The 19,397-nt window shown below is 37.4% G+C and overlaps 2 protein-coding genes across 2 annotated transcripts in view; one reads left to right on the top strand and one right to left on the bottom strand.

Moving 5' to 3' along the window:
* Nucleotides 1-55: 55 nt before the first annotated feature.
* plb1 (phospholipase B1) lies at nucleotides 56-15,903 on the bottom strand. The gene is made up of 43 exons (XM_007576452.2): nucleotides 15,703-15,903; nucleotides 15,188-15,243; nucleotides 15,025-15,088; nucleotides 14,825-14,888; nucleotides 13,953-13,987; nucleotides 13,542-13,608; nucleotides 13,412-13,460; nucleotides 13,253-13,321; nucleotides 13,094-13,159; nucleotides 12,925-12,980; nucleotides 12,201-12,267; nucleotides 12,008-12,115; nucleotides 11,842-11,895; nucleotides 11,443-11,505; nucleotides 11,287-11,376; nucleotides 11,138-11,198; nucleotides 10,982-11,040; nucleotides 10,358-10,431; nucleotides 10,227-10,270; nucleotides 8,736-8,844; nucleotides 8,564-8,615; nucleotides 8,389-8,469; nucleotides 8,044-8,109; nucleotides 7,834-7,934; nucleotides 7,663-7,744; nucleotides 7,045-7,149; nucleotides 6,848-6,943; nucleotides 6,683-6,754; nucleotides 6,511-6,588; nucleotides 6,365-6,425; nucleotides 6,230-6,288; nucleotides 5,966-6,033; nucleotides 5,842-5,885; nucleotides 5,612-5,711; nucleotides 5,476-5,527; nucleotides 5,279-5,359; nucleotides 4,258-4,323; nucleotides 4,029-4,123; nucleotides 2,992-3,073; nucleotides 2,802-2,906; nucleotides 2,586-2,681; nucleotides 2,403-2,477; nucleotides 56-1,813 (listed from the first exon to the last, which is right to left on the bottom strand). Exons 1-43 carry the CDS (start codon nucleotides 15,758-15,760, stop codon nucleotides 1,484-1,486), a joined length of 3,360 nt encoding a protein of 1,119 aa, XP_007576514.1. The 5' UTR covers nucleotides 15,761-15,903; the 3' UTR covers nucleotides 56-1,483.
* A 1,224-nt stretch (nucleotides 15,904-17,127) lies between these two features.
* LOC103154949 (protein yippee-like 5) overlaps nucleotides 17,128-19,397 on the top strand; it is a 5,285-nt gene continuing 3,015 nt past the window's right edge. Inside the window, exons 1-2 of the mRNA XM_007576440.2 lie at nucleotides 17,128-17,311; nucleotides 18,474-18,617. Of these exons, the coding sequence (XP_007576502.1) occupies nucleotides 18,477-18,617 (141 nt within the window). The 5' untranslated portion in view covers nucleotides 17,128-17,311; nucleotides 18,474-18,476. The remainder of the gene's footprint in view (nucleotides 17,312-18,473; nucleotides 18,618-19,397) is intronic.

The following is a 19,397-nucleotide window of genomic DNA, read 5'->3' as shown; positions in this document are numbered from 1 at the left end:
ACACAAATAAGTAAAATAATTACCAATCAGGGATATCAGGCAAGCAGATTAACAACAGTTTAATTGTTTGCAAGTAATATATAAAAACGTTCCGAATATAAACTCAGAGTTCAAATAATTACGGGATCATTTTAATCTAAAATACTTTAATAATAACTACAAAATAAAAAAAGTACCATTATAACTGTTAAAACATAAATTACAACCGTTATTTGTACACCTTAAATCATTACAAAGTAAAATAATGTAATACATATTTAAATAATTATTTACAGCTGTCGTCTGACCAACATATAATCAATTCCAATCAGAATTCAATTTATCCTGATGGGTAAAAAAATAGAAATAAATTACTTTTGTTAATGTTTTCCACCCACAAGAAATAGCTTTTTTAAAGTTGTTTTAAAAAATGACTACAAATCACGAGAGGTCACAGCAAACACATGGAGAAAGGGGCTCTGTACAGATAAGGCTAAAATTAAACCTTTTGGTCTAGATACAAATGAAAAAACAAACAACCCAAAAATTGATAATGCACCTTATGCTGAACACACTGTCCCCACAGTGAAACATGGGAATCCTTTTCCCGAAACAGAGAAGTTTCTAAAATTTGTCTGATATATTTTAATATTTATTCCTGAATATTAGGCCTGCAATTCTAATCAAAGCAAAGTATTTTCCATTTCTCTTAATATGTGATGAAAATAACAGAAGCTGTCAGCCTACTTTAATCATTTTAAGTGTCATAAAAAACATGGTTATATAGCCTCCAGTCTATTGCACTGCTGATATGATAAACACACAAGGTATGAGTAGTCCATCTCGAGTAGGCCAATGTTTATAATGTGATGGTACTCCCAGTGCTTTTAAATGGGACAGAGGGTACAAATTATCCAAATTCATAATCTCAAATTATTCATTCCGTCTTTGGTATAAGCAAAATATAAAATTATTTATTTGGAAGGAAAAAAAAACTGAAAAGAATGGCACAAAACTGCACAATGTTACATTTATTTCTGATCAAGTTTTAAGGAGGATATTACGTCCAGGACTTCATGTTACATTGTCCAAAAACCTTGTATAGATAGGAGGAAGTTAGAAAGGAATGTGCAACCACTAAAGGTAGTCTGCATGCTTGCACATGTTTGTGCAAGCAGACATGTGCATATATTCAGTGGTTTGTGGCAGTACCTGTTCGATGTTAGTTGTTAGACTAACAACTAAGGCAAACGTTTAAATTTGCCTTACCAGTGTGCGCAAAAGTAAAAAAGTGCAAATGTTCCTCACAGACAATTGTTGTGACATGTTCAGCCAAACAAGTTTAAATACATTTCTCTGATTTAGTCATTTAAAGTACTGATAATTTTGATTTCTGTAAATAAAATAAAACATTTACTTATTTTTTCTTGTCAAAACAGACAGAGCTGCATTACTTTGTTCGAACATAAAACACTGTTTAGTTGGTCCTGTAAGCACTGAGCTTTCAGAAAGCACTGTTTTGTCCCCGACTTTCTTCATTTTTCTGCTTGGATGTTTCAGTGTAAGAGTTGGAGTAAGCATTATGAGCAGAAGCGTTCATCTCAACTGTAGCTGAGGTCTTCTTCTTGCTTCTCTTGTGTCTGTAGGAGAGGAGGAGCCCGGTGACGGCGCAGCCAACCAGAAGTCCAACAACGGCCAGTACAGCAGCAAGCCATGCTGGGACAGTGCCTGAACATTCTGGGGTGAAAGGCAGTGCTGTGCTGCCCATGGTGGGTGCTGTGGTTGTGGTCAAACTGGGGAAGCTGTTCACGCTTGTGAAGATATACGGCTGCTCCTGAAAAATGGAAGGACATTAAATTTAGTGCTGTATAAGTCTGACATCATTTCAGGAGTTTTTAGTTTCTTTAGAGTGATTCTTAATTTAAGTCCAGGTAATTTTTTGTTTTTTTGCTTCCTTCTTCTACAGATTTATGTCCCGCTTACAATTTTTTTACTGAATTAATCTGACTTCATGTGTTTGGTTTCTGCTCTGAAATGAGCTTGCTGTTGAATTGACCACTGGTGGACACCAATAAAGTTCTCAAGGTCGACCAATGGAAATCAGATGTACTCGAATTGATACCTGAAGATTATGGCAATGTGTGTGAATACATACGCATGTAGTGTGTGTCAATGTCCCGATATTTTTTTTTTTTTTTTTTTAATTTACAAAAGTCTTTAAATAGTTATTTTGACGTTGTCATTGTGAGCTATTTAGTATAGATTTTTAAGAGTATAATATGCACATATTGGTTCTGGAAGTTTGCAACAACAAAATATGGAAAAAACTTTAGAAGTGTGAATATGCTGTAGTTGTGCTGTACGTACAGCAAAATGCATTGCAAAAATGGGTCAACAGTGGCAATCTGCAGCAGATGTCTTACCTCAGTGGGGCACTTGAGGATATTTCTGGCATTGGTGAAATTGTTGTAGGTCTGCTTTTTACCCACTGGCTCCAGCTGGAGATAAAACAGAAACAGGACTTTGCTCAGCTTAAGTGGTAATTTAGCAACACTATATCTAAAACCCTGCAGTTAGATTTGTACTTTTGGCCTTGCCAAACTCACCATGTTGTTCCACAGAGCAGCAGCCATGTCAGCATGTCCTCGCTCGCTGAAGTGGAAACAGTCCTGGGAGAAGTAGGTGGTGTCGGGCACGCCATCCTGCAGGAAAGCAAGCACAGGATCACTGAGAGTGTTTTGTGCTCTAATAGGACGTGAGTGTTTCCATCTTAAACCTAAATCTCGGAACAGCAATTGAGTGTTGTTGTGCAGACGGCTTACAGCATTTAGAGGAATGATGGAATTTCTGAAAAAAGGCTGGAGAACCACAGCAAAGTCCTCTCTGCCTTTATAACGGTCTTCGTACACCAGATTTTCAGTCGCAGTCTAACAAAAGTGGATAAAGATGTTATTGATGACCTCTTTTACTCATAACGTGTTCCAGAGATGACACTATTCTCTGTCTAGAAACCTGCAGTTCCCGGTTGATCCGTTTCATTTCACCCAGCTCTGGGGAATCCTCTCCAGGTAACAGGAAGCAGGGGCACACTTGCCTGTGGGTCAAATGGGGGGGGAGGGAGAATCAACATCTCATTTTGGAAAATGAATTGCTTAATTTGAAAAGGATTTAAGGTCGGTCATAATTGTCGAGACCCATGCTAAAAATATTCTGAAAAATAAACTAATTGTCTCTTACAGTTACATAAGCTAAAAGAAAAGATTTTGAGTGCATTTTGAGGAAAAATACCTCGGTACAAAATAATTGTTTCCTACTAAATCATAATCACCGTACAGAGAGGAACCTTTGACCTATGGTTTACAAAATCTGTGTGGATGTTTCAGAATCCTGCATATTCTCCCGAGCTCAGTCTTTTTCAGCTCTCCCATCAGGTTAAGTTCAGGGAACTAAAATGACTTTTGTGTTGATTTGACCATCATTCTGCTAAAGGACACAGTGACGACCCATTTCATGTTTGCTGTTACCTACATCAAATTTGTGTTTAAAATATCTCCTGCTAATTTCAAAGAGTTCCCAGTGTCATTCAATATAAAACGATTTTTGGAATTAAAACTTAAATTAGATAAGCTTCAAATTTTCTTAATTTTTCAGTGTATTGTTATGGTACTGTAAAAGAATATAAATTTAAGACTTTTTTCACATCTGTACCTTGGGTGCCTCTATATGTGCCTGGCTCTAAAGTGGTTCTAAAATTAAAAATACTTCACAAACCTCTACAACAACATTGATGACATCAATAATTTTCAATAACTCAGTGCCAAATCTGCATTTCCAAAAGCTGTGCAAACTGGAAAATTTTTAAAGAGACATCTTTTGGTCTCTTTTATTTACATTTTAAACTGAATCTGACTTAAGAGGATTTCTCCTTAAAGTTATTCACAGAACTAGCTCATCATTAAGAAGGTTTTGATTTAAAAAAAAGTGCTTTCCTTCTCGGACTCAGTGGCCTTGATTTATGAAGACATGATCAGACTATTGTGTTTGCCTACTTTTGGACCAAGGTGCACCCAAGGCCGTCCTTTTTGATTCTGCGTAGGCCTTCAATTTCCAGGATCTCTAAAACGTTGACGATAGTTCTCGGAACCTGAAACCAAACACCAAGAAAACCCAATTTAATCAGACTTGATCCTTTTACGGATCAGTGCTGATCTAAACAAAATGTAAAGAAAACAATTTCTGTTAGGCTTAGGATTTCATGGTATATCATAGTCATCTTACCTCATTGTACAGGATATCCAAGCTTGTCTTCAAGTACTTGGTGTAGTTTGCTGGTGAAAGAGCGGCCTGTGGGTTTTTTAGGCAGAATGAATAAATAATTAATGGTGAACAAAAAATTTTGTTATGCCTTCTTAACAGATGGCACCCTGGATGAGGTCATCCTACAGCCCATTAAAAAAACGGTCTAACAAGATATAAGGTCACTAAGGGAAAATCAGACATGTCAGAATAATCTGCACATCCCCACCATGTGGAGGCTGTGTGACTAGCAGGAACCCGTAGACGACTTCTCTACACAACTCTCCATTGACTGCACATGCATGAAAGCAATAGAAAACCTGTTCAGGATGAAACTCAGATAAATAATCTCTATCTTTACGGATATCCCCTTTCTAATGCCACCCTGGGCAACTGCCCCTATGGCCCATATCGCAAACCGCCATTGCTGCTTAGCATCTCTACCTTAGCGAGAGAAAAACTCGCTAAACTCTCATGAACTGGCTTAGTCTAAATCTATTCAGCTAGAGGAGGCATGCAACCAATAAGCACCCAATCCTAGAGCTCATTTTAAATTGATGCAACTTTTCTTCTGCCCTGCTTCAAAAGAGAGTCATTAAAAGAAAGGCCGCTGAGTCTATAAAGCCTGAGGTGAGTCAGAGAAACTAGATGAAGAAAGTCTTCTGAGTTGTTTATGCCTCGTATGGAACAAGGCCCGTCTCTGTGTCCCTCTGTGCTTCTTTAATGCAGACAGAGGCTGGGATGGACGTGGGAGGCGGGAGGTCCGTGTTGGAGGGGTAAGGTAACAGAATGTGCTCATTGAAAAGAAACCATGCCTGCTCTCATCGCACTCTGACACAATAAGGCTATTAGAGGAGAGGCCCCCTCACAAAGCGTCATTATGCTCTGGAGCGCAGATCCATTTGGGGAGTGATATCATGAGGCAGTGCCACACAACACCCAGTGAGGCTTAACTTAACCAGAGACTCTGCGCGTTTCAGAGGGAACTCTTCAGGCGACTCACCCGGTCATTGCAGTACTGACAAAGGTCGTTGCCTCCAATGAAGAGAGTCACGAGCTTCCAGTCATTCTGAAAATCCACCGTCTAGCTCCATCCAATAAAAGATCCAGAAGAGACAGACAGAGGGAGCAAACATTAGAATCAAATGCGTTGCATTGCAACAAAGCTGAATAGAAGTTTAAAATCACTTAAAAACTCACAGCATCATTTTTCATGGCATCAACCAGACGCCTGACCTGATCTGGAACCCCGCTGCAAATAATTGGATATATTGTCAGGCTGCTGTTTTCATGAGTTCATAAAATGGCCACAACATTGGACAGTGTTTGAGCTCACCCTGCTTTAGCCCCAGATACAGCCAAGTTGAAACCAGTCTGCTCTTTCCCAGTTCCCTTTGAAGCCCCTTTGATACCAGGATTGAACTTCTTCAGGACATCTGATGTAAAAACCCAACAAAAAAAATAATTCATTTCAGAGAAATTTTCCGTTTATTTTGGTCTAGGACTGACCTCTAGTGGTGCTATTGTGCAATTACACAACGTAGAAAAAAAAATCTCGACTCTTACTTGGCAATGTTGTGACAGTCTCAAGAGTGTCATCACCTCCAATACTAGGTAGAGAGAGAAACAAAGTGAGCCAATTGCACACAGTTTTACATGAATTTTTTTTTCCAGAAATCTTTTGTCTCACCTCCATGACACCCCTCTGTACTCTATAGGAAGCTCCAACAGGTTTGTTGCTCTTGCACCAAATGCAGCCTGAAGATGCAGCATCAGAAAACCAATTTTAGCATTTGTATAACCACCCAACAATAGATTTCAAGTTCTAGCCATCATCCACAAGACCAAGTGACACCTTTGCACAAATGATGTAAAACAAGGGTGGTCGTTGAGCCAGACTGTCCTTTTTTCTATATTTCTAACACCAAATTAGGCCTCTGTAACCAGTACTTACCGTTAGAGAGTCTCCAAGAGCTCCTACCACCTTAATATCTGCTGGGCGCACTCTGTGGGCTAACAAAACCCAGATATTGGTACATTTCTATCAGTCAAACATAGTCTTTCACGTGATTGTCGTCGGGATGTTTACCAGAAGTGGGCACAGAGTTTGACGGAGTTGTATAAGCGCAGGAGAAATCGCTGCCCCAGTTCTAGAAAAATTACAAATACATATATTTTAGCATGATGGTCACCCAATAAATATTTGCTATGTTAATTTGGGGAAACATAACCTACAGTAATGGGAGGTGATGTTGGTGGAGGGCCTGGGAAGGTGTAGTCGCTATTGGCTGCTGTTCGAATGAATGGGTTGCTCTAGATGAATAACCAAAATGAAAATGAATACATGCAAATGTTTGGAGCAATATATAGAATGCAATTTCTGATTTTTTATTTTTTATTTTTTTACCTCTGTTGGACACTTGAGATCAATTTTAGCTTGGAAGTCCTGAGTGTAAGTCTTGCTGCCAACTGCCTCCAACTAAGAGATTGTGAGAGCCGTTAACTTGTTTTAGATTAAAAAAAAGGAAAGAAAAGAACACAAATATGAGACATGCCCTGGAACAAACTCTACCATGTTGTTCCAAAGGGACCGGGCCATGAGGGTGTGAGCTTTCTGGCTGAGATGAAAACAGTCAGGAGAGAAATAAGAGCGATCAGGCCGACCGTCCTAGCACAGAAAGTAAAAATAATTTTAAAATTAATAAAAAAGAAAAAGAATGTGAAAAAACAACTTTTTTTTTTGTTTTTGCAAAATCTGCCCACTCTCACCTCTAGCCTGGGAAGGACAACCTCTCTAAAGAAGGGCTGCAGCACCACCGTGAAGTTGTTTCGTGTGTCATACCTTCCAGAGTCAACCAGCTCTCTCATGCCATGCTGCAGATAATAAAGAGACAACATGTTGAGAATTACAGCCAGGTGGAGAAAGTAAGCACAACAAATAGACGGTTTAGCGTCTAAGACAGCATTTGTTTCAATACAATCCAAATTAAGAACAGAAATAGCCTTTATCGTCATACAAAGGAGAAATAAGATTCATTTTTAGCTACTAAGAGTAAATATTTTTTTTTAAATGCTGAGAACTGAATACAATTCTCCTTGGCATTGTGGGACATTATGCACTACATGTAAGCAAGTACAAAATTACAGTTTCTCAACTGGGAATATCTCGATAAACAAAACCCATTTGCAGTACTAGTATATTGGTACAAATATGGTTCAGTGCAAGCATGAAATAATGAAAATCTAACAATAGTTAGATTTTACAATTTTTTTTGACAATATTATTGTCCGTTTCAACTTTTAAAAGTGAAATTAAACAGGACTTTAAAGGGTTACTTTTTCTACCGATTTCCTGGATTAAGACGTAAACTGAGCAGAGAGCTGTACCTGATACGCTCTGTTGAAGTCACTGAGCTTCTGCAGTTCATGAGATCCATCAGTGGCCGTCAGCACGCAGGGGCAAATGATACTGAAACACGTACACAAGGACAGTTAAAAGCAACATGTCACAGGTTTTTAAAGTCCTACTTTTTGCCTTGGTGAGACAAAAACACTAACTTGACCATCCAGGTGGGACAACCCAAAGATTTGTCCTTGTGCAATTCGCGCAGGGGTACGATGTTGAACATCTCTACCATGTTAACAATTGCACGAGGTACCTGGTGGATGATTAAAAGAAATAAAAAAATTTGCACGGTAAGTAATTGTAATACAGACTTTGGCACTTTTCAGACACATTGTGTACAGTGCAAGATGATGAGAACATACTTCCTCGTGGAGTATGTCCAGCGCTTCACGGATTCGATTGACAACATTTCTGGCTGAAAAGACAACCTGTAGGAAAAACAACAACAACAAAAAAACACTCTTTAAATAAATTTGAAGGGGAAACATTCAGTTCAAACATTAGCTTGTGATTTTCTCACATTTCAAGGGGATTGTACTGATTGAATGGCCATGCCTTACAATGTAAAATAATGTAAGTGAACACATATTGATTCTAATGTAAATCATTCATTACACAACTTTAAATTGAAATATGGTGGTTTAAAAATAATCAGGTCGCTCTAAGTATGGCTTCAGTCTTAAAATGTGTGAGGAGAAAGCACTTACACTGTCTGTGCAGTAAGCACATATGTCATTGCCACCAATAAACATGGTGATCACCTTCCAGTCATTTACGAAATCGATGTGCTGAAAAAGATCACGGATAAAGACTGTGATGTAATACGTGAACAAAACAGCACAATGACAATGAGATGTATAACATAAATAATTCCTTCCATACCGGGTCATTTTTCATTTTGGCCACTAGAGTGCGCACTTGCTCCACCATGTTACTGTAACAAGAGACAAATTTCAATAAGATAATCAGTTAAGATAATATTACAACACATGTATTTACAATGGGGAAGAAAAAAAAAAGCCTGGTTGTATTTCAGATGTCTGGAAATACTGACACACTCTGTGCTCCGGGTACAGCCTGATTGAGAAAAGCTCCTGGACTGTCCTGGCTTCCGATGCCCGTTGAGAATCCAGTCACATTGGGGTTAAACTCCCTCAGGATGTCTACAAAAAAATCATTCAAACAGATTTAAAAAAATGTTATGCAGAGGCTTATGGCTACAGATAAATGATTAAGCTCTGTTTGGTCATTTCCATGACTTGGGACTCCTTTTGTACAAACCAGAATATTATCAAGTGAGTAAATAAACATCTGTAGCATTACTGGAAAAATTGTGGTAATTAATTTTTTAGCTTAAGAAAAATGCAAGGATTTGAAAAATGATTTAAACCATACGCAGCTACATTGACATTAATTGAGAATCCATGTTTAATGCTGGGGCAATACTAAATATTTTAGAAGATCAATCAAATGAAATTGGCTCAGGAGTATTTTAGAAGATCAATCAAATGAAATTGGCTCAGGAGTTTTGCTTTAGTATTAAATACATTTACAAAGAAATGAATATAGAAATGAAGAAATGAAAATAAATACATAATTTGTTTTAATATTGTGGGAATATTTGACTGCAATAAAAGTATTCTAAAAAATTATATTGTGTACACATTTATCATTGTTCCCAATAAATGTGTAACTGTATTAAATTCAGATTATACATGTTTTTGACACTTAAATTGCAGCTTTTGTTTTAAGAATTAAAAATAGAAATAAAAACAAATATGAGTTGACAATGTCATCTTATATAAATTATTGAAACAATTATTTCAATGCAACACAGATAAAAAAAAATACTTCACATTGCTTTAAATTTTAGGCTCACGGGTAACTGCAATAAAAATCAAATAATTGAACAGTAACACTTGACGTTTGACCTAGACTTGTGTGTTTGCATGTGTGATTTTGATTTTTTATATAACATATTATTAAATATTAATTTATTAACTACAATCCAACTTGTTATCAGCGCAAAGCTTAAAGGCAAAGATCTGTAATGTTATCAGGTTACATTACCACACGTGTATTTGATGTGTGTGCTGAGGTCGTCCATCAAGGCACCATAAATGTCAGAGGGTATGAACAGCAATAGAAGCTGCCATTATGAGTGTTTTTTTTATTTTTATTTATTTGTTTTACAATGTTACCTTGATTGAACTGTTTATGTGACACTGGAATATTTCAAGTCATCAGTCAAATTTTAAATTCAGACAAAGAAAACCTGAGTACAAATGTCAAACAGTTTGGACTTGGGGGAAAGTATTGCCTTCTTGATAAATATTGTATTAATTGTGATTACCAAATTGTTTTAGGTTCAGTTTTTTACCAACGACATAAACAGTACATCCTAGAACCTGTAGCTAAGAAGAAGTGGTGGTTTGTCTTGGAAGTGTTTCCAAGACAAACTACCACCTTTTATTTGCTAAAACCTTGATATAGCAAATATATGTTTGTTAATTATTTTAAAATAAAACATAGGAAACAAACGTACTTGGTAAAGTTGTCACATTGGATATGTCGTCATCCCCGCCGATGCTGAAAATTGCAGAAACAGACGTTAGTTTACTTAAATCTTAGCTCATAGGAATAAGGTTCATTAATATCTCAAAGTACAGAGCTTACCTCCATGACAGTCCTCGATATTGATAAGTGACCAACAAGAGGTTGTCTTCTTTTGCACCGACGCCATTGGCTGCCTGGAATAATATCAGATGTGTAGCATCACAGAAACAACCAATGCAAACAAAGGAGATACAGTTGAATCTGCTTTGGTTGCCTTTCCAATAAGTTTAAATCACGTTTCAGTATCGCGGTGTAATATGTGGCTCTCTGATCCCAGCATCCCTGTTTCTCATTCAGACCTTTACCTTGACTTAAAAATCAACTCAAAAGTCGCTAATAAGGCAGAAAAACATTAGTGTAACATGGCAGTTCGATAATATTTTTGAATACCATGATAATGATATTGATCCTTAATGAAATAATATTGATTTCCTCAATGCTCTCTTTCTTTGCCATCATCACATTGCCCAATCTCACTCTATGAGCTTTCTGATCTGGTTCACTAAATTCTAGATTAGTTGCTGGCATAAAGGACATCTAGGTGGCCAGAGGCATTACACCCTAACAAACACTACACCCAAGCAGTTATGATTGGGATATTGCATGCACTGATTTTGTGATAACGATTGTGGTTGGATACAGTTAACATAGCTGCTGACATGAAAAAAGATGAAAATCACTTACAGTCAGAGAGTCGCCCACAGCTGCCACCACCTTGATATCCGCAGGTCTGACGTTGTGAACTGCACAGGTAAATAACAGTTTAAATAGCTTAAAATTAAGTGCTTTACGGATTTTAAGGTTTGAAAAAAAAAACAACAACAAAAAAACATCCTTTACCTGATGTAGGTGTGGTGGGAGATGGATTTCGATTTGTGCAAAGCACTTCAGTGCCCATGACCTGACAACAGAGAGAATCCCTCGTTATTCTAAAGCAGAATCATTGTTCATCTGCAATCTGGTTTGGGTCTTATCAAAGAAGCTCTTACAGGATCTATCGGTGCAGAGGCTTTGCTAGCAACATTCTCGTGCTCTCTCTCATCGGGGGTGTTTATGTATGTTCGAAGAAAAGGCCTTTCCTGGAAAATTTTAAATGTGTTAAACAAGTTGAGTCTTAGAAAGTGGGATTCAGTGGTTTACCTTACCTGTGTAGGGCAGGGAATGACAATGAGATCATTCATTTCTGTCTGGTGTATTGAGGGCTGGAGCTGAGAGAAGAAATGTATCATTAGTTAAAATTTAGGGGTCATTGTTTTTTGTGACGGTATGTTTAACCAAAGTGATCTCATGTATGCTCTGTTTACCCGAACACACAGGTTTAAAGAAGTATGGGAAACACAACTCGAGGTTAATCTCACAATATTAATCTTAACACCTGTTATCTAATCAGTCAGGCCAAGTCTAATCATTATTCAAACTCACTTTGGGTTTTAGTGACTGTGTCCTGTTATCTACACAGCACGTTGCTTTGTTGCATGCCAGACATGATTGCACAAACTGTTCTTTAAACTGAGCTTGTTTCTCTTGCACTGATGAGAACTCACCAAATCGGTCCATAGCTGAAGAGCCAATTCGTTTATATGGGAGTCAGTGATTTCCTTCAAAGAAAGACACATCACATATACATTACACATGAGAACAGGAAACATATGGTTCGCAGCTCACAGGTAATTGCGACACCACAGTTAGTGTTGATTTCTATTCACTTACAGAATCCGAGTTGGATTCGAGGATAACTGGAGAAGACTGCAGTGCAACGGTGAAGTCTTCACCTCGGCTGTACTGGGCTGGATTTTTCAGCAGATCACTTACAGAGTCCTGAAAGCAGATCAAGCACGCAAGTCTGAAGATAGCTCTGAAAAATGAATGCACGTTACAAGTCATGTGCCAGTCAATGCTGTACCTGCAGGGCTTTCAGTAGGAAAGCTTTCTGTAGACCTGGGTTTATGCCTTCTTTTGCACAAGCACACCTGCCACAAAGCAAAAATAGGAAACTCTGACAATTCTTCACAGTTTATAGGCATACAGCACATCGCTCATTTTGTGTTGTATGAACTTAAATGTGTTTTTATAGGATTTGAGTAGTAGATGAACACAAAGCTGAGCATAATTGTAAGGCGAAAGAGAAATTATGTGTTTTTAAAAAATGTTTTCCACATAGAAAGGTGGAAAGGGGAGCATGCGTTTGTGAGCAGTGCTCACAAACGCTGCCACCACGACGTCCTCTAATCTGGAACAATCTTCCAGAAAACTGCAAAACGACTGAAACACTGACTTCCTTTAAGACTTAGGCTAAAAACCCACCTGCGTAGAGCTGACTTTGATTTTTAAAACGTGAATCTTTTTTTTTTTTTTTTTTTTTCTAGTCTGGATTACATTTGTTATTTCACTGTATTTTGCCAGTGTAATGGGATGTTTCTTTGTTTGTTCGTTTTGTAAAGCACATTGAATTACCTCGGTTTATCGCATAAATTCACAATAAAACACACTGTATTTCTTGCTACTTTTAATAATGAATCATTTTTATTACCTTCTCGTACTTTTGCTCTGCATAATACCAACATACTGCACCCATACGTATCGACAAGGAACAATACTTTTAACTTTGATTTTCATCCAACACTCACCTGTCTTCTTGACGATGTTCACTCCAAACCACCACGTGAACCATAGTGTGACGCACCTGGAAGCACATTTCCAGCACAACAGCATACAGTTATTGTCTCTGATTTTATTTTATTTTTTCCACTGTTCTATTGGTTGATGACAAAGTTTTATGGAACGTCAAAATCACACCTGCTTCTGCAGCATCCTCAGAGCTGCGTCCACTTCCTGAACTGTGGTTTGAATGTTTTCGACGACCTACAACGCAAAGAAACACACACGTCTTTTATACACGCTATATCCAAAGGGTAAAATAGATTAATTTTGTAGATTTGACACAAGAAGCCTCACATCTGTTGAACAGGCGCATGTTAAATCTACAGGGATGAACAACAGCACAATGCTCCAGTCAGTCTCCTCCTAAGACACAAAGCCAGTTGGGTTTGATTCAATACAAAGAAATTAAACGCTTAGAACGTATGCCAGCTTGCATGAATAGACCGAATATACCTGCTTGGAAAGGTAAGAGGAAAGCTCTTCTGTCTCTTGTATTAAACTCCTGAAACACATTACCTCCACACATGAGGAATAGTACAATTTTTATATTCAAGCACTTGGATGGTTGATTTCTGCGTGTTACCCGTGGTGGAAGGAGATCTGACCCTCATGCTGAGTGACCACTTTGGGATTAAACATGGAAAACAGCTCTGTACGAACACAGAGAATACATTGAATAAAATGCTTGGAATGACAAAGCACTTTCAGCACATTGTAAGATTTTCGCAAACAGAGAAGTTTTATTTTTGTCGTCATGCTGTGTTCCTAATTATGTGGCTTGAAGGTCAGTGTTCTGTGTTTATGGCTGACTATAATATCCATACAGATAAGCTCAATTCACGGCATGGCTATTGATGCAATAGCTTTTTCTTTAAAGTGCATCCTAATCAGAACATTGATGAGATATGATCTGCTCTTGATGTGAACTTTCCGCCAACCTTGAAGGAAATACTTTCTAATACATAATCCAAAGCGTTGTTTTGATTGATCTTACCTCTCAGCCTCCTGACAACAGTGGAGGCTTCATTCCTGATAAGTAAAAAACAAAAACAAAAAAATGCATGGCATAAGAAGCTGCAAACATAGTCAAAATTTCATCAAAATGCCTAACTCTTAATGAGACTCTGAGTCTATGTTCTCTAATTGTTTTTATGTCAAACAGAAAAGTTGTGATCAGTTGTCACAGTGTTGACTCATAAAGTCAAAATGTTATATGTGGCATTTGTTTATTGATCATTTTATTTTAATACATACACTAACGCAAAAATATAGCATAAAAGTTACAAATATTTTTCAAGGAACATTAATGTGCAGATCCTTGTACCTTCTTGTTGTTTTGCTCTTTATAGAGAAACACAAACACAACAAGCTGAAATTAGCTGCTTGCTAGCCTGCAGTCTACGGCTTGCTGTTTACAAATGGAGGTTTTAAAACCTCTTCACTCTAATAGAAGTATTGTGTGGACATTCACAGTGAAGTTTGCACACCATGACAGTGTGTGTAAGCTATTTACACACACATTAGTCATACAGTATAAGCTATTTACACACACTGTCATGGTGATTTATTTGCAACTACAAATCTCTCCAAACTACCAAATTTGTTTTTCTTGTACGTTAAAGGCCAGAGTGCATCCTACTTTCAGTCTACTGACCAGAAATGCACATCTGCATTTCCTTTATCTTCATTTTAAAGCAAAGAAGGAACTTTTTTGCTGCAACATTTATACCAGTCTCTAATTTGTTTTGTTTAAGAGGTTCATCAGCCATAACTATTTGGCATTTCTTGATGACAGTAACAGGCCCATGTATCTTTGAGGACTAAAGTAAGTGTCTGTCTGTGTGTTACTGCTGACTCTGCATGTACCTGTGGGACAGAGGCAGTCCCAGTGTGTGAAGGGCTGCGATGTGAGCTGGTGTGAGAGTATGAACTGATGACAAGGGAAAACAAAAATCAGAGATGTCACAATTTCATCGTGAGGCCCGAAGAGTCATGAATTCCTGAAGAAACAGATCTCTCATACAAGCAACAGTGCAACTTCCTCGGTGAAGATTGCACTGCTTTACCTGATGGGGAAGAGGACAGAGGGCCAGGCAGTGCTGTGCAAAGTACTGACATGAAACGCTCTGTCTGCAGCAGAGAAACACAATTGAATAGTTGAGCAATACATCAAATATAGGACATAGAAAATGATACATGCATCTTATAGAGAAAGATAAATTGCAATACCTCCTCTAATTCATGTTTTGCAGGTCCATTTTCTTGCAAATCGACACCAGCTCTAACTGCATGTGACAAAGGGCAAATATTATTACTTTATTGTAGGAAAACACCCCTTTGAATTTTTAATACACATTATCAAAAAACATAGACGACGTTAAATCCTCGTGTAGTTTTGTCATGACGCTCTTTTACATGCTGAACTTTCTTTGTGTACTAATGCTGGTAGAAGTCCTCAAATATTTATGTCTAAATAAGAGAGATGCTGTAAAATTACACCAAGCCACCAACGCTGCATGTCATGTAACATTAGTAAAACATTACAGGGGAAAAAACTTTGTAAACTTTTAATGATTATAAAAGTCAAAGCCAAGCAGAATCTAGGTGCTGAAGTACATCTGGAGCTCTTAAAGAGCAGATTGGCTATTTAGTTACCAGATCTCTGATCTCACAAGTTTTGGTAAACGCAAGAATCTATGCACAAATTGAATGTTCCACTTCATCAGGAAAACTTGGTTCTCTACCTGTGAATGTGTTGCAGAATCCAAGGACTGCCAGGATCAGGAGGGCAGCTGCGGCCATGATGCAGAGAGAGATGGCGTGCACACGGAGAACTGTTTGAGTCTCTTTTTTCCCCTCTCCTGCTCAGATTCAGATGAAGAATGACTGTGAGCTTTCATTCACTGTAAATGTACACCCCACCTGCGGAGGGTGTGGAGATGACGACGGCTCCCAAGAGGGCGAGGTTTTGAACAACAAGGAAAAGATGGGGAGATAAAACTTGACAATTTGAAAGCTAGAATAAATGTAATATTGCCGTTTTGCTTATCGCAGTGATGTTGATTCCTGCACAGACTTTGTGCGTTAGAATAAAGTTAGGTTGAAGACCTTACAGTTGAAATAAAACATTGATCTTAAACAACTGAACGATATGTAGAGCTGTGTTAAATTGATTTCATTCTTTTAATTTTCCACATTATAAGCACAAACTTTATTTGGATTTTATTTGGCAGATCTAAACAGAATAACATGTGAAATAAAAAGAGAAGGACTAAGTGTGGGGCCCATTTATATGCAGCCTCCTTTTTTCTGATACCTCTAGATAAAATCCAGTGCAGCCATATGCCTTCAGAAGTCAACTTTTAATTTGTGCTGATGCTGCATCTCTTCCGCCTTGGATTTGTAATCATATAAAATCAAATGGGGCTTAATTTTGGAAAAGTTTCGAGATGCGATTAGATTACAGTAAACTTTATGAGGTTTGCCCTTAGATGGACTTTTGATTATTGCTCTACTATCACGAGAGTCTCATTGAAGAGAAAACATGCCTGCTGTATTATGATGTGTTGCATAAAGACCTAACATGGTGTTAGTCTCCCTCTCACTATCACTCCTAAATTGCTAAAACAGATATGCAAAAGACAAGGACTATTAACATACACAACTCAAATGGAAAACCTTTCAATGTGATTTTTGATTATGAAATGTGTTCGATAGGGTTCTGCAACAATCAAATTGTAAGTTATGTTACATCAAATGTAAGTTAGTTTAATAATTACAGGATGACATAGCAGAACTAAGCAATCAGTTGGAAAAAAAATACATTTTTATTTACCTGCTATCTGTTTGATAGAAAATATAAAGTTACTCATGTAACTTTATGCGCCAAAGAATAATGTATTCTGTTATGTAGTTAATTTAATTGTTGGTGTTAAACGCGAGACAGATAATATTAGTGCTTCATTGGTAAATTAGCTGAAATAAGGGCTTCTTTGAAGCCTCTGTGATATTGCTTTGACCTCTGAGTTATTATGATACATTTTTGTATTTAACTCACTCTGAGGCGTGTCATCGTTTTGCTTCTGCGTCTTAATTTCCTTGTGGTTGGATTTCTTGCGACGCCTGGCGGCGGATAGAAGTAACAACATGTTGGTGCGGCAGCAGCCGTCGCTTGGTCCTAACCGGATGTTGATACTGGCTGAAAGCGGAACGCAGACAGGAACAGCTGAAAAAGAAAAACAAAGCCACGACGACGACGACAGAAACAAAACACTTGCGAACAATATAGTGTAAATATTGATGACATTATCGCGGGACGAACATTTCAGTGCCATTCAAACCGGATTTTGAAAGGTAGGAATCTGTTATACTGAGCGAAGCTGAAATATTCGTTTGTTGTTGTTTTTTCTGCTCCTAGCCTGTTGTCGCTGTTAGCTGAGCGGTTAGCCTGATGTTTGCTTCCACTGACTTTCTCACCGACTAAAATGTTTTGGTGTGCTACGAGGCGTGAAATCTCACTGGAAAACGAGTAACGCGTTTATCTTCTGTAAGTTCGTCGAAATGTCTTCTTTTGAACAGCAGCGCTCATTCAAGAGGCTTTATTTTAGGCATTTTAACAAGAACGTGTAATGTCTGAACTGTTATTTGCGGCCAACCTTATTCATGTCGAGCTTATCAGTAACATAGAGCTCAGTTTAAGGAAATTGTAATGCAACAGAACACGCACACAACAAAAGAAAGAAAAACAAAAAAAAAACAAAAAACAAAAGCTCACCTTTAAAATATATTTATAGTTGGTATTTAGAAGTAGGACATTTTCAGCTTTAAATTAAATAATCTTTAAAAATGGGACTTGACACCAAAGAAATGTCAAGTGTCCGAAAACATTAATTACATGCGCAGTTAATAAAGAAAATATGGCTTGAAATGGTATCATTTACTGCAAAAACACAAGTTGCCACTGTAGTAATAGCAGGTTATGTAGCATCATTTGCACATTATCCAGTGAGGGATTTCACAGATAATAGTGGAGAAAGATAAGAGAATATTTCTAGAGAAAACCGTAAAATAACGAGATCAGCTTTCAGTGGATTGCTAATAACACTGTTCGGTTGCCTTTTTTTTAAAATAATAAACCCTGTTTTAGGGATTTTTCCACATAAAATCCTAAACAGGTCAACCTTAAATATTTCCTATTATATGCATTTTATTGTTAGTGCTATTTTTATCTGGAATTTAAGGTAAATTCCAGATAAGTAGAGTATGGTTAATACTATTAACTATACCTAGAGCATAGTGTATTAAAAAAAATAGCAAAATATGTCCCAATTTTCAGTTATTATGGATTCATTTGCTTCACACCAGTTGATCTCCTGGAAGATACTTATTTATGATAAATCACGTAGACTAATGACAGCTAAAAAGGGTCAAAGCTGTCTTCATTTATTGTATTTGCACATTATTTCCTGTATATTTTGTCTTGTGCTCTATTTCTGGTGATTGTATTATGACTCAGAAAATGGGACGCATCTTCCTGGATCATATTGGCGGGACGCGCCTCTTCTCTTGCGCCAACTGCGACACCATCCTGACGAATCGGTCCGAACTCATCTCCACACGCTTCACAGGAGCCACAGGCAGAGCTTTCCTCTTCAACAAGGTTCGTACACATACAGCTCCAGAGGTTTACATTTTGTTAGCAGTATGGATTCCTGATTAATTTGGGAGCTTTTAATGGTTTATTTGAACTGCTCTTTGTGCAGATTGTGCTCATAATATAAATACATCTTCATTGATTTCATTAAAAAAAAGATTAGGTGCAGAAGTTTGAATGTATATTGTATTTTCTGTAATTTCTAGGCTCAAAGTTATACATACATACATACATGCTAATGCTTTGTCAAATGTTCCCTACCGAGTTTTAGCAAAACAATACACAGTTTTTTAAACTTCTGGACAATTCTGGTAGAGTATTTGACTTGTCCTCTCAGAAATAGGAGTACTCATTCAAATTTGTTGAATTTGTGGCAGACCTTAAAGCATAGTCAACATTTTATTCAATAGGGAGGAGGTTAGAGCCATTTGAGAAGCTCAAAACCAGTTTAATGTGTGTTTGTAATTCTTAACTGGTTGGAAAACCCAATTGAACCCAAATTTAAACTATTTCACCTAAACTATTAATCTTGTATGAAAGAAAATTAGGTAGAGTGATCAGAAACAATCAAGGAAGCATTAAAACTCAACTCTATCCAAAACTGTAATATACTGAGAGTACCATTGTTTAACATCAACAGGAACTGAGAAAAGATCAGCTTTAAAGCAGAAAAAAAAAAGCTTTCAAGCTTGCGTGAACTTTACAGATGCACACACAGACCAGCCGAAGGCAGACCTAGGAAAATAAATCTCTTTTTTTTTTTTTTTTTTTTTTTTTTTTTAACAA

The sequence above is a fragment of the Poecilia formosa genome, unplaced genomic scaffold, assembly GCF_000485575.1.
Source record: "Poecilia formosa unplaced genomic scaffold, Poecilia_formosa-5.1.2 Scaffold8, whole genome shotgun sequence".
Lineage (NCBI taxonomy): Eukaryota > Metazoa > Chordata > Actinopteri > Cyprinodontiformes > Poeciliidae > Poecilia > Poecilia formosa.
Note: the sequence above shows the minus strand (reverse complement) of the source record. Positions and strands in the feature narration are given on the sequence as shown.

Bases quoted from the DNA above. Each gene is read 5' to 3' on its own strand.
- plb1 (XM_007576452.2), bottom strand. From the start codon at position 15,760: ATGGCCGCAGCTGCCCTCCTGATCCTGGCAGTCCTTGGATTCTGCAAC. The intron at 5,712-5,841 runs GTAAGAGTCGAG...TTTTTACATCAG, and splicing joins GACTGTCACAACATTGCCAA to ATGTCCTGAAGAAGTTCAAT. The intron at 1,814-2,402 runs GTAAGACATCTG...TCCATTTTTCAG, and splicing joins TCCTCAAGTGCCCCACTGAG to GAGCAGCCGTATATCTTCAC.